General features: G+C 43.1%; 1 protein-coding gene across 4 annotated transcripts in view; it reads left to right on the forward strand.

The window, feature by feature from the left end:
* Window positions 1-12125, forward strand: part of zdhhc21 (zDHHC palmitoyltransferase 21) — a 120463-nt gene that overhangs the window by 82451 nt on the left and 25887 nt on the right. For all 4 annotated transcript variants that reach the window (XM_079866807.1, XM_079866804.1, XM_079866805.1 and 1 more), the window contains exons 4-5: window positions 7297-7395; window positions 11626-11737. In XM_079866807.1, the coding sequence (XP_079722933.1) occupies window positions 7297-7395; window positions 11626-11737 (211 nt within the window). The remainder of the gene's footprint in view (window positions 1-7296; window positions 7396-11625; window positions 11738-12125) is intronic.

A 12125-nucleotide genomic window follows, 5' to 3' on the forward strand; every position in this document is an offset into this window, starting at 1 on the left:
AACCCCGTTCAAGGGGGCGCTGTTGAGCCCCCCAGCCACGCCCGGGTACCAGCTTCTGCCCGTCCTTGATGGCAGGAGGTTCTGACTTGTGTGCAAAGTTTCAAGAGTTTTTGAGCACGTTAAGGACCCCAAACCCCCTGAAACCTTGATTAACAATATAAAAGCAATAGTCAAATCCCCCCCTGCCCTCAGACACAGAGAGACACAAAGAGAGGGAGAGAAAATTCTTCAGAAAATCCACATTCAAACCAAAATATCTCTCTTCCTGTTGGTCGGAGATAGTTAATGTCAATTAGAAAGTTGTCCGTCTTGATGAGAACAATACACATACCAAGTTTTGTTGCTGTTGATAAAACTAACCCCCCCACTTATGACTAAAGGTGGCGCTACTGAGCCCCTCACCACGCCCGTTTCTGAAACTTTGCACATGTCTACGGGCTAATAAATGTGATGTGTCTGTCGAGTTTCATCCAATTTCAAGTATGTTAAGAGTCTCAAAAGCATCAAAAAAGAATATTAAAGTTTGAAGCGTTGCCATGGAAACAGTATTAAAGATATCAAAAATCCACATCTGCCGTCTACATCTGCCGTGTGTTTACATTATACACATAAAGTTTGAAGCAAATCGGGTAAAAATAAGAGGGTGATTTCAAAGCATTTTGAAAGTGACACACTTCCTGTTGTCAGTTGGTGGCGCTATAACTTTTGACTTTTATTGGAAGTTGTTCGGCCCGATGAGATCTATATGTGTACCGAGTTTCATATTAATTCATGCAAGCGTGTTTGATTTATGGACCAAGTTTTCAGACCGTGTCCAAGGGGGCGCTGTTGAGCCCCCCTGCCACACCCGGGTACCAGCTTCAGCCCGGCTCTGATGACCGTGGGTTCTGACCTGTGTGGAAAGTTTCAAGAGTTTTTGAGCACGTTAAGGGCCCCAAAAGCCCCTGAAACCTTGAAAAACAAAGATTAAATGGAATAGACACATCCCCCTCCCCCCCACACACACAGACACACAGAGAGAGAGAGAAAATTCTCCAGAAAATCCACATTCAAACCAAAATATCTGACTTCCTGTGGGTCTGAGGTTATGACTGTAAATTAGAAAGGTGTCCTGCTTGATGAGAACAATACACCTACCAAGTTTTGTGATTCTAGGAAAAACTAAGCCCCCATTTTTGACTAAAGGTGGCGCTACTGAGCCATTCCACCACGCCCGTTTCTGAAACTTTGCACATGTATACTGTATAATAAATGTGATGTGTCTGTCGAGTTTCATGCATTTTCAAGCATGTGAAGAGTCTCAAAAGCATCTGAAAAGAATATTAAAGTTTGATGCGTTGCCACGGCAACAGTATCTAAGATATCAATAATCCTTTCACAGGTCTACATCTGCCGTGTGTCTACATTATACACATAAAGATTTAAGCAAATCGGGTAAAAATAAGAAAGTGATTTCAAAGCATTTTGAAAGTGACACACTTCCTGTTGCCAGTTGGTGGCGCTATAACTTTGACTCACAAAGGTCATATCCATGTGATCGGCCTCTTACAACGAATACACTGCTGAAGTTTCAGCGAGATCAGATAATGAATGCAGAAGTTATAACACACTTCCTGTGTCCCATTATTCGCCATAAATTCGTTTCCTCGCCACGGCCAAACCGTTCGAGATATCAAAAATCTGTTCGCAAGAATTCATCCTCAATGTCTTGACTTCATTCACACCGAGTTTGGCGGCGATCGGATGAATTCCCTAGGAGGAGTATTTCACATTCCATTGTATGCGTTTTCCAAACAACGTATAATAACCGACTTCCTGTTGGGCTTTTGTAAAACTTAGAGCACGAAAGTTGTGCGGCCCGATGAGATCTATATGTGTACTGAGTTTCATATTATTACATGCAAGCGTGTTTGATATATGGACCAAGATTTCGGACCCCATTCCAGGGGGCGCTGTCGAGCCCCCCTGCCACGCCCGGGTACCAGCTTCAGTCCGGCCCTGATGGCCGCGGGTTCTGACCTGTGTGCAAAGTTTCAAGAGTTTTTGAGCATGTTAAGGGCCCCAAAAGTGGCAAAAAGGCAAAAAAATAAATAATGAAGGAAAAAAAAAAAAAAAAAAAAAATCCTTACGAAAACAATAGGGCCTCCGCCCTTTCAGGGCTTGGGCCCTAATAATAATCCTAACGAAAACAATAGGGCCTTCGCCCTTTCAGGGCTTGGGCCCTAATAATAATCCTAACGAAAACAATAGGGCTCTGCGCCCTTTCAGGGCTTGGGCCCTAATAATCCTAACGAAAACAATAGGGCCTTCGGGGAAGCGAAGAAGTGACTAGAGTTGCCGAGTTCTCCTTTAATACATTTACTAATGTTTAATAAACGAACCTTATTGTAAAGTGTTACCGTAACTTTTTTTCAGAATTCTTTAAATTATTTTCTAACAAAACCAAAATTACATCGCTTCATCCTTAGGTTTTGCTATCAGTAAAACGTACTCGGTTACTAACGTAACCTCGGTTCTCTCTAGAAGAGGGAACGAGTACTGCGTAATATCTTACGCTATGGGGAAATCTCTTTTCCGCGAGATATTGAAGCCAAAAATTATCCTTAATTTTGAAATAATATAAAATGTGTTGCGGCAGCATGCAGGCATAGGCAAGACGGCTCGCGTGCCTATTGGCTGCCCTGCGGCAACTACAGCAGCCTATCGAGAGAGGCCCCCGTGACGTCAGATCCAATGGGGGCTCTTCGCGCCCACTGCGTCACGTCCCGCCGAAACTCACGTGGCGTGGGCCTATAAATATAGCTCGACAGGCTGATTCCACTGGTTTTTCATCACCGAAGCGAACCAGAGCGTGTTGCAGGCACGGCAAAGATACGCAGTACTTACGAGAGGTTCTCTCGTACTGCGTAATATCTTACGCTATGGGGAACACAGTGTAAAACGCCGTGCATGCTGAGATCCAATACCAAAGTCCCAAGGGCAAGTGTCTGGGGCTCATATAGTACATGATCATCAGGGACTCACAGAGAGTCCAGGAAGAGGGGCTAGAATAGCATCATTCCCGTAATAAATAGCATCCTATAAGGAGCAATTATATTGATAGTGTTCCACAACCTCTAGGTTATAAAACCTTATAAATGTAGACGTGACGAGCGAGACACATAAGCCCTTAATGCCCTGACCGGGCAAAGGAAGCTGGCATCCTTCTCCTCGTTAGGGACCGGCAGGGCAGACAGGGAATCACCTGAGCCCTGAACGGTGTGTTGAGGGATTTAGGAACGTACCCGTGCCTCGGTTTGAGTATGACTTTTGAGTCATTTGGCCCAAATTCCATACACGTCGCGCTTAGAGACTATTCTCCTGCTGGAACATTGTTCCTGGACAGTCTGTCTGGTCCCACATTCAGGTGGCCAGACACGTGCGCTGCTCTCAACGAGCGCAGATTGTGCTGAGCCCAGACCTGGAGGCGTTCCGTCAGCCTGTAAAGGTTTCGGGACCTGATACCTCCCTGGCGATTTATATAGGCCACCACTGACATGTTGTCCGAACGGACCAAGACGTGGTGTCCTGTTACCTGGGGACAAAAGCGCCTCAGCGCGTTGTCGACTGCCATCATTTCCAAGCAGTTTATGTGTAGAAGCTTTTCCCGTTCTGACCACTGGCCGAAGAACGGTCTGCCCTCGAGCAGCGCTCCCCATCCCGAGGTGGAGGCGTCCGTAGACACCACCTTCACACTCGAGGAAGTCCCCAGGCTTACACCTGACTGGTACCAGTCGATCGCTCTCCAAGGTTTCAGAGCTGAGACGCATTTCTGATCGACCTTGAGGCGAAAAAGACCGTAGGTCCACGCTCGGTGCGGTACTCTCCCTTTTTTATCCAGAACTGCAGTGGGCGCATGCGAAGCAGACCCAACTGAAGTACTGATGATGCTGAGGCCATGAGACCCAGCATCCTTTGAAACTTTCTGAGCGGGACTATAGCGCCGCAGCGGAAAGTTTCCGTCATGCGCTGAATATCCAGTCTGCGCTGTGGCAATAGCTGAGCTGTCATAGACAGCGAGTCAGGTTCTGTGCCCAGAAAATATATTCTCTGACTGGGAGACAGTGAACTTTTCGCCCAATTGACTTTGAGACCCAGATTCTCGAGATGCTCGAGTAATATGGTCCTGTGTTCTATGAGCTCTGAGTGTGACTGAGCTCGAACCAGCCAATCGTCCAAGTAGTTCAAAAACTCGCATTCCCCGAGGTTTCAGGGGAGCGAGGGCCGCGTCCATGCACATCGTGAATGTACGGGGTGCTAGGGACAGGCCAAACGGTAGGACTGTGTATTGATTTGCCTGGCCCTCGAAGGCGAATCTCAAAAATCGCCTGTGACGTGATGCTATTTGTATTTGGAAATACGCGTCCTTCAGATCTATTGACACAAACCAGTCCCCCTGGCAAATTTGCGAGAGGATTTTCCTGGTTGTGAGCATTCTGAACCGGCGTTTTGAAAGCGCTTTGTTCAGCCGTCTTAGATCTAGAATGGGTCTGAGACCCCCGTCTTTTTTTTGTTTTGTTTTTTGGTACCAGAAAATATCTGCTGTACAGAACCCCCTTCGCTCTGAGCTTGAGATAAAGGCTCTATGGCCCCTTTGCTCAACAGTTTTGCAATTTCGGTTCGAAGTAGATGTGCTACTTCCTTTTCTACCGTGGTTTCGATTCGCGCCGCGCAACGGCGGGGGCGTCGAGCGAACTGTAGCGAATAGCCTCTTTCTATAATGTTCAGCACCCATTCTGATACCCCGGGAGGCTTTGCCCACGCATTTGCATGAATAGCTAGGAGTTGAATGAGATCTGGGCTCTGGCCGTGACATAGTGGCGGCCGGAGAGCTTCGGTATGCTGTAACATAGACGCCGCGCTTGCAGCGTTCGAGGCGGGCGGCGCGCTGAACACAGCGGGCAGCCTTGCCCGCGCTCGACTCTCTTATGGCGGGTAGCTGAGAGAGAGCGAGCGGGGGGGACCCCGTGGGGCTCGTCATGTCTGTGAGTGAATGTGGGCGTGGGACAGCGGCTTGAGCTGACTGTATGTGTGTTGGTTTCGTTTTTACAGAAACTGAGAGACATGCAGTGTGTAGTGTTTGTGGGCACTGGGTCGTGGGCACATTCACTACATTTAGTGCGCAATCGACATGAGTCGATTTTATGTGCGCGAGCCCTGTGGGACAGGCTGTGCCTGTGTGTAGGAGTGAGCACTGGGCAGTGGGCATTATTACTACACTCATAACACCATCGGCCGTGGCTGGACATTTAACGCACAATCGACATGAGCCGATTTTATTTGTGCGAGCCCTGGGCTTGTCATGCCTGTGAGTGAATGTGGGCGTGGGACAACGGGCACATTTACTACACTGAGAACGCCGTCGGCTTGAGCCGACTGTATGTGCGTTGGTTTCGTTTTTACAGAAACCGTGAGACATGCAGTGTGTAGTGTTTGTGGGCATTGGGTCGTGGGCACATTTACTACATTTAATGCACAATCGACATGAGTCGATTTCATGTGTGCTAGCCCTGAAATGTGGCGGGCTGTGCTTGTGTGTAGGAATGAGCACTGGGCGTGGGCATTTTACTACACTCATAACACCATCAGCCGTGGCCGGAATACCAGAAATACACCAAATATACCAGAAATATTTATGAGATTTATCTGGGCCGACGTAAAAACGGCGTTTGTATGCAGGCAAACGGGCTGTGGTACTGGCTTGTTTTCTGCAAAAAATACACTGGAACAGTCGCATTTTCTGGAACTGAACGAGCAAGAAGTTTTGGTGGAAGTCTGACCGCAGCGGGACTTGAACACCGTCGTTTTCCTAGGAGGGGCGGGGTAGCTTTCTTGTAATGTAAAGAAAAACTAGCCCCTTTGAAGGAAAACATCCATCCAGAGAGAGTCATCACGTCTTGTGACGGCGTTCGTTTGCAGGCGTGCGTGTATTACAACAGGCTCGTTCACTGCAATATTGACATTTCCAGTCGACTGAACTTAGGAGGGAACTGAGAAATGTGTGAGAAATGGAGGTTGGTCCTGCCTTTGCCGGACTAAAACACTCTCTTTCCTCCTTCCGCCGGTGAGTGATGCGCGCGAGCTGAGCACGGGAGGATAGAGCAGCTGTAATCCTCCATAAACGCGGCTTCTTTGTCGTCATCTATGACGGAAGCGGCGGCAGACGGCGGCCGCTGTCCGTCAGTGAGAGACTCGAGCGAAGCAGGCGGCGAAGCTGGCGGGCGAACCGGCGAGCTTTTGCGGGTTGGAGGAGGTTCCGGGACCCGCTGAGTACGGCGCTTTACGGCGCGGCACCGCAGCGGGTGGAGGTGCAGTCTCGACGAAAGATGCCAGGCGAGTCCTCAGAGTCGCCACGGGGATCAGCTCGCAGTGAGGGCAGCCGCCGTCGGCGAGCGCGAGAGCTGCATGTTTCTCACCCAGGCAGGAAACGCGGATGAAATGGCGGTCCCCGTCGCTGAGTGGGGCTCGGCACGAGCCACAGGAAAGGGGCATCTTGAAAAAGACGCCCGGCTCTTTTAGTGCAATGAGAGTGTGTGTCGCGGCGGCGAACACACACACACACACACACAAAACACAGTAGAGGAGAAAAGGATATAACGCCGGATAGCGCAGCAGGAACGGCGACTGAAGGCGGCGCGGCCAGCGGCTTCAGATGCAGTGGCTCGTCCCGCTGAAAAGGCTTTTTCTGATGGCGCGGCTTCTTTCTCTCAGGATCCAGCGATGCGTGAGCTCCTCTGAAAAGATGAAAAATCAGTGGAATCAGCCTGTCGAGCTATATTTATAGGCCCACGCCACGTGAGTTTCGGCGGGACGTGACGCAGTGCCATTGGATCTGTGCCATTGGATCCACGTCCCATTGGATCTGACGTCACGGGGGCCTCTCTCGATAGGCTGCTGCAGTTGCCGCAGGGCAGCCAATAGGCACGCGAGCCGTCTTGCCTATGCCTGCATGCTGCCGCAACACGTTTTACATTATTTCAAAATTAAGGATAATTTTTGGCTTAAATATAGATCGCGGAAAAGAGATTTCCCCATAGCGTAAGATATTACGCAGTACGAGAGAACCTCTCGTAAGAGAACCACATTTGTCTGTACATTCAGTGGTTTGGGTGAATTAATTGGAGAAGTTTTAAGTTTTCATTAACATGTTAAAATAGCAATGTAATAAAAATCTCACTACGTTTCTGCTTGACATCAATTCATGTCTAGTTATAGTGTAATACTTAGAAGTAATACTTCTCTCTTCTATTTCTCCAGGTTACTATCTAGCATCACTGCTGTGTGTCTCAGCATTATTCAGGGCTTCCACCGCCGACCCCGGAAAACTTGCTCAGGACCCCAAAATTCCAATCGGAGGTATGAAACAAACAATGCTCACCTATACTTCCTGTTTTGTTTTTCTCTAATACAGCATAGCTATACTTGTATTCTAGTACATAGTTTTGTTTCACACATGTTGAAGGATTTATTAACAAGTGGCCTTAAAACTCTGCGCCTTGGAGTTCAGAATGCATTAATCGAATATTAATATAAAACCTTGCTCGCTCTTCCGTTCTTCATGAAGTTCCACTAACTAACCAGATGAGGGCAGTATACCTCAGTGTTCAGTGACTGTCTTAATACCTTCACTTAATGTTAGATCTTTTTCAGAATGTCACAGTAATGTGCAAGTGATGTCTTTGGTACACTTTTGAATTTTTTTGAATTATCTTTTATTTTTGGCGTTTTGGGATCTGTTGGTTTCTGTAGACACTGAGATATTAGGTGATACAGTATATGTTGTGTATGGAAGTGTATGAAATACTTCCGATAAAGCATTGATGAGAATTAATTTTGCTCCTATAAATAGCTGTTGTGTTTCAGTACATAAGTGAAATTGAACGTTTGTTACTTTGAGCTACGCTTGATGTATTAGCTAGTTAATGGTTTAACATGTGTTATTTAGCTGCAAGTACTTTACAGAACACACCCTTTAATAATGTTCATCTGGATTGAAATGTATTATGATGTAATGATCAATAATTGGTTCTAAATTATATAAAATTATTATTTAAATATGTTATGAATTAGATTATAATTGGCTGATTACGCTGTATGATATACATGACGCTACAAAACTAAATGTTGTTTCTAAAGTAAACTAACACATGATGGACATTTTTCTCAGTTACACCTAGAAGTAAATATCCACTTTTTTTCTGAACAAGCCTGCTGCATTTTAAATTATGGGTGGCACTCTGATTCGGAGAACTTCCACTCAGAAAGACTGAAACAATCATTTCAGGTAATAAGGCTGCACTACAAATAATCTTTATCAGTCAGCATTTTCTGTCATGCTCTATTTTTATCCATCAGGAAAATAATATAATGATATTTTGATATTTTAATGTGACATAAATATCACACAAATGTTTGTTACAAAAGATTTTAGTCTGTTCTGTTCCTCTTGATTATTTTCTTTTTCTTTATGTTCTGCTGTATTGATATGAAAAAGATGACAGACATTGTGACAGATCTGCTCTTCTGTTTTTTTGTCCCCAAATCTCTTTTCTCGCATCTCTTTCCCGGTTTTTCAAATGGTGCTTTATAACATATGTTTTCTCCTTAAATGAGTAATCAGTATTTCTAAAGCTTGGAAATGCATTTATCTGTCAAAATAGGGGAGGAAAGACTTTGAAATATCCATCATGGTTCAGTTAATGATGGAACATTTTTTGGTGCAACATACACATCCATAACGTTGCTGCTAAAAGACTCATCTGAGCTTTTTAGGTTATTCATGGTTTGCTGATAGGAATTTGTTAATACATTTACATTTTAAAGTTTCCTTTTGATGTTCAGTGTTTTGGGAATGAGGAGAATGTCACCTCATTGTACCCAGTTTTTGCTGATTATTATTATTGCATTAATAGAGCGAACCTTTAAACAAGTTTATTGGCAGTTGCTGATTGTTTACAGTTTAATGGAGGTTACTCCCATAATTTGCGCAAAGTGTCATGGAGTGTAGGAAAAAAGGTGGAGAGAGTAATTATATTATATTATATTATATATATTATATATATTATATATATTTTATATATTTATATTATATATATATATATTTATTTATATATATTAGTAAACAGCCGTTTGCTTTTAGAGATTGCGAGTGTGAATGGTGTTTTTTTTTTTACTGAACAGGTGAGTAAGATTTGTAATTGAACAGATACATTGCCATATTTAACTCTCTAACGGTGTTCATTGTAAAGCATTATCTATTGCGAAGGGTCATATTCATCCGCACAGTCACGCAGAGCCAAAGCACAGCCAAAACAATGTTCTTCTGTGAAATTCATGTAGTTTTTTTTTTAACCACTAGAGGGCACAGCGTACCTTTTAATTATTTTAGAAGTTTTGCTTTTACACTCAAATTCACCTATTAAGTGCAACGCTATCACATGGATGAGAGTTTTTTTTTCCAGATCTCTGTCTTTTGTCCTGCTCTAACCTTTACCAGTCACCACAGGCTGTTAGATTTTCTTAAAGGATTTGTTAGTGGCAGTTTGCCGAAAGATTAATTAGACTCAGCTAGGACTCTGATACTATGAACAGCTTGTCGCTAAGCTAGTTATCACTGAATGGCCGGTCTTAGCAAGTCATGCCTTAGATTACCTGATATCCGCTTGGCTTAATGATGTTAAAGGCAACCTTCAGAAGAGTTGCCTGACTTGTCTCTGGGGCATTTGAGGTTGTATTTGGCAGGAAAAAAAAAATGAATGAGCAATTTTAGCAACATTCTATTTTGCTTGGTATTGATACAATATGTGGATGTGCTGCAAATGTGGCCACTCTTTCTTCATATCAAGATTCTGTCCATTTGGTTATTTTATGCTGGGAAACAAACCGGACTGATATGTACAGTGGAGGAAATAAGTATTCAGCACGTCAACATTTTATTTTAAACACCTTTCCAATGCAGCAATTCACATGGTATTACCTCAAGAAATCCAAGTAGATCAAGAAAACATTACAATCCATAAAACAAGTTATATTTAATAAAGTGGAATGACACAGGAAAAAAGTATTGAACACAATGAGGGAACGTTTACACGACAACGATATGCTTAAAACTGAGACGTTTTTCCTTTGAGTTTTCTGCGTTCGGGTGACACTATTGTCAAAATGATCCCCATTCATATGGATCCGCGAAAAAGTTTAAAAATGCTTTATTCTGTTGCCAGGCCATTAGATGGCGATGAAACCCTATAGACTGAACATGTAATACGCAAGTGCATGATGTCATTAGTTTCAGAGATTCACGTTTTTGTTGTTTACACGTAGACCGGTTTCAAAAACTTTCACTTTGAAACCCGTTTTCAAAAGTTTGCGTTTTCAGTCACCCAAAACGCTGTTGTCGTGTAAATGAATGGCCGAAGCGCATAAAAAGTTTTACGTTTTTAGTTGAAAATGGTGTCGTGCAAACAGCCCCTAAGAAAAACCCGTACACCAAGGCAAGGCAGCAGCTGATTTAACTAGTTCTACCTCCTCCTACCTGTGCAAATCAGAATCAGCTGGCTTAGTGCTTGTTGATAGGTTAGAAACAGGCTATACTCAAAGCCTATAGGTTGATAGGCTTATTCACCTCTGAATGCAAGTGTTTTTTTTCCCACCAAGTATTAAATACAATTTCAGTGAGCTTGTTCAATACTTTTTTTCCCCGTGTCATTTTACTTTATTACACATAACTTTTTTTATGGATTTTAATATAATGAATTCTTTATCTGTTTATTTTCTTGAGTTAATACCAATGTCTGATCAAAATGTCATCATAATGTTTTTTAAATGTTGATGTGTTGAATACTTATTTCCCCCACTGTATCTTGGTTAAGTGGATTGAAATACACTCTGATATTCTGACAGAGACATTCAATGTTATTAGCCAACTAGTGAAATCTGTTAACTTAACAGTCATTTATGTAAATGCGTGACCCCAATTTTTTGGCATGCCACATATCTTATTTCTGTAAGGACATTTTTGTCCCCACATTAAAGATTTTGGGGCATTTGCCCCTGTTACTTTCTGACCGTTTCTTTCATGACGTCATAGTGATTTTGGAAAAGATGAACTTCTTATGATTTTAAAGTGTAAAGTCACAAATTACATCATTGTGATTTTGGAACATTATTCTGGATATGTATTGTATCATCTATTGTGATCCTAATGATTGAATAGACCAAAATCCAAAGTATTTAGACTTTTAGTAGATTAGATTTCATAATGTATATCCCCTTTGAGGCATAATAAGAGTAGAATATATAGACCCCAATAAGTTTGGTATTAAAAGTATAGAACAATAAATATAATGTTTTTGTTGTAATGTTTAGCGTCCAGCTCTTGTACATCTTCTCTCTTGCCTGTTTCTTGATTCCCCCCCTTTTATTATTCAGTAAAGTTGAGAAAAAAAAATCTCTCTGAATACCACTAGATGGCAATGAATACCTTTTTTGTGTGTTTTTTTGCCAAAGTTAGAATTACAGTTTGCTTTGTACAGGTTTCAGCACTGAAAAGTGGATGATTTAGAGGTTTTGTTTGCCTTGTCATTTCAGAGAGAGACGACTGGGAACTGTGCAATAAATGCAACATGATGAGACCAAAGAGGTCACATCACTGCAGCCGCTGCGGCCACTGTGTCCGTCGCATGGACCACCACTGTCCCTGGTAAAACTTTAACAAGAAATACAAATAATAAAGTCAATACACTTCTACCAGCTTTTGTTTGAGACATGGGAGTCTTTTAAAAAAGTTCAGTATCTATATCTCATCCATGTATTTTGTACAGAAATTGTCCAATAAATTAGTTTTCAACAGTTAAACAGTGACAAAAAAAAAGGTAATTTTATACGGGTACACTAAGGCTTGTTATGTCTATGTGAGACGTGCTGAGATCTTTACAATGGTTTAGGATCCAAACTGAAATCTGGCATGTTGACCTAAGGTCACAGTATAACCTTAAACGACCCTGTACCCCAGACAGCTTTACATTCCTGGTGGGTTTTGTATGGAGGAAGTTTAATGAAGTCTCTGTAGAGGGGTAAAATAGAGGGAG

This window comes from Squalius cephalus (assembly GCF_949319135.1).
Source record: "Squalius cephalus genome assembly, chromosome: 3".
Lineage (NCBI taxonomy): Eukaryota > Metazoa > Chordata > Actinopteri > Cypriniformes > Leuciscidae > Squalius > Squalius cephalus.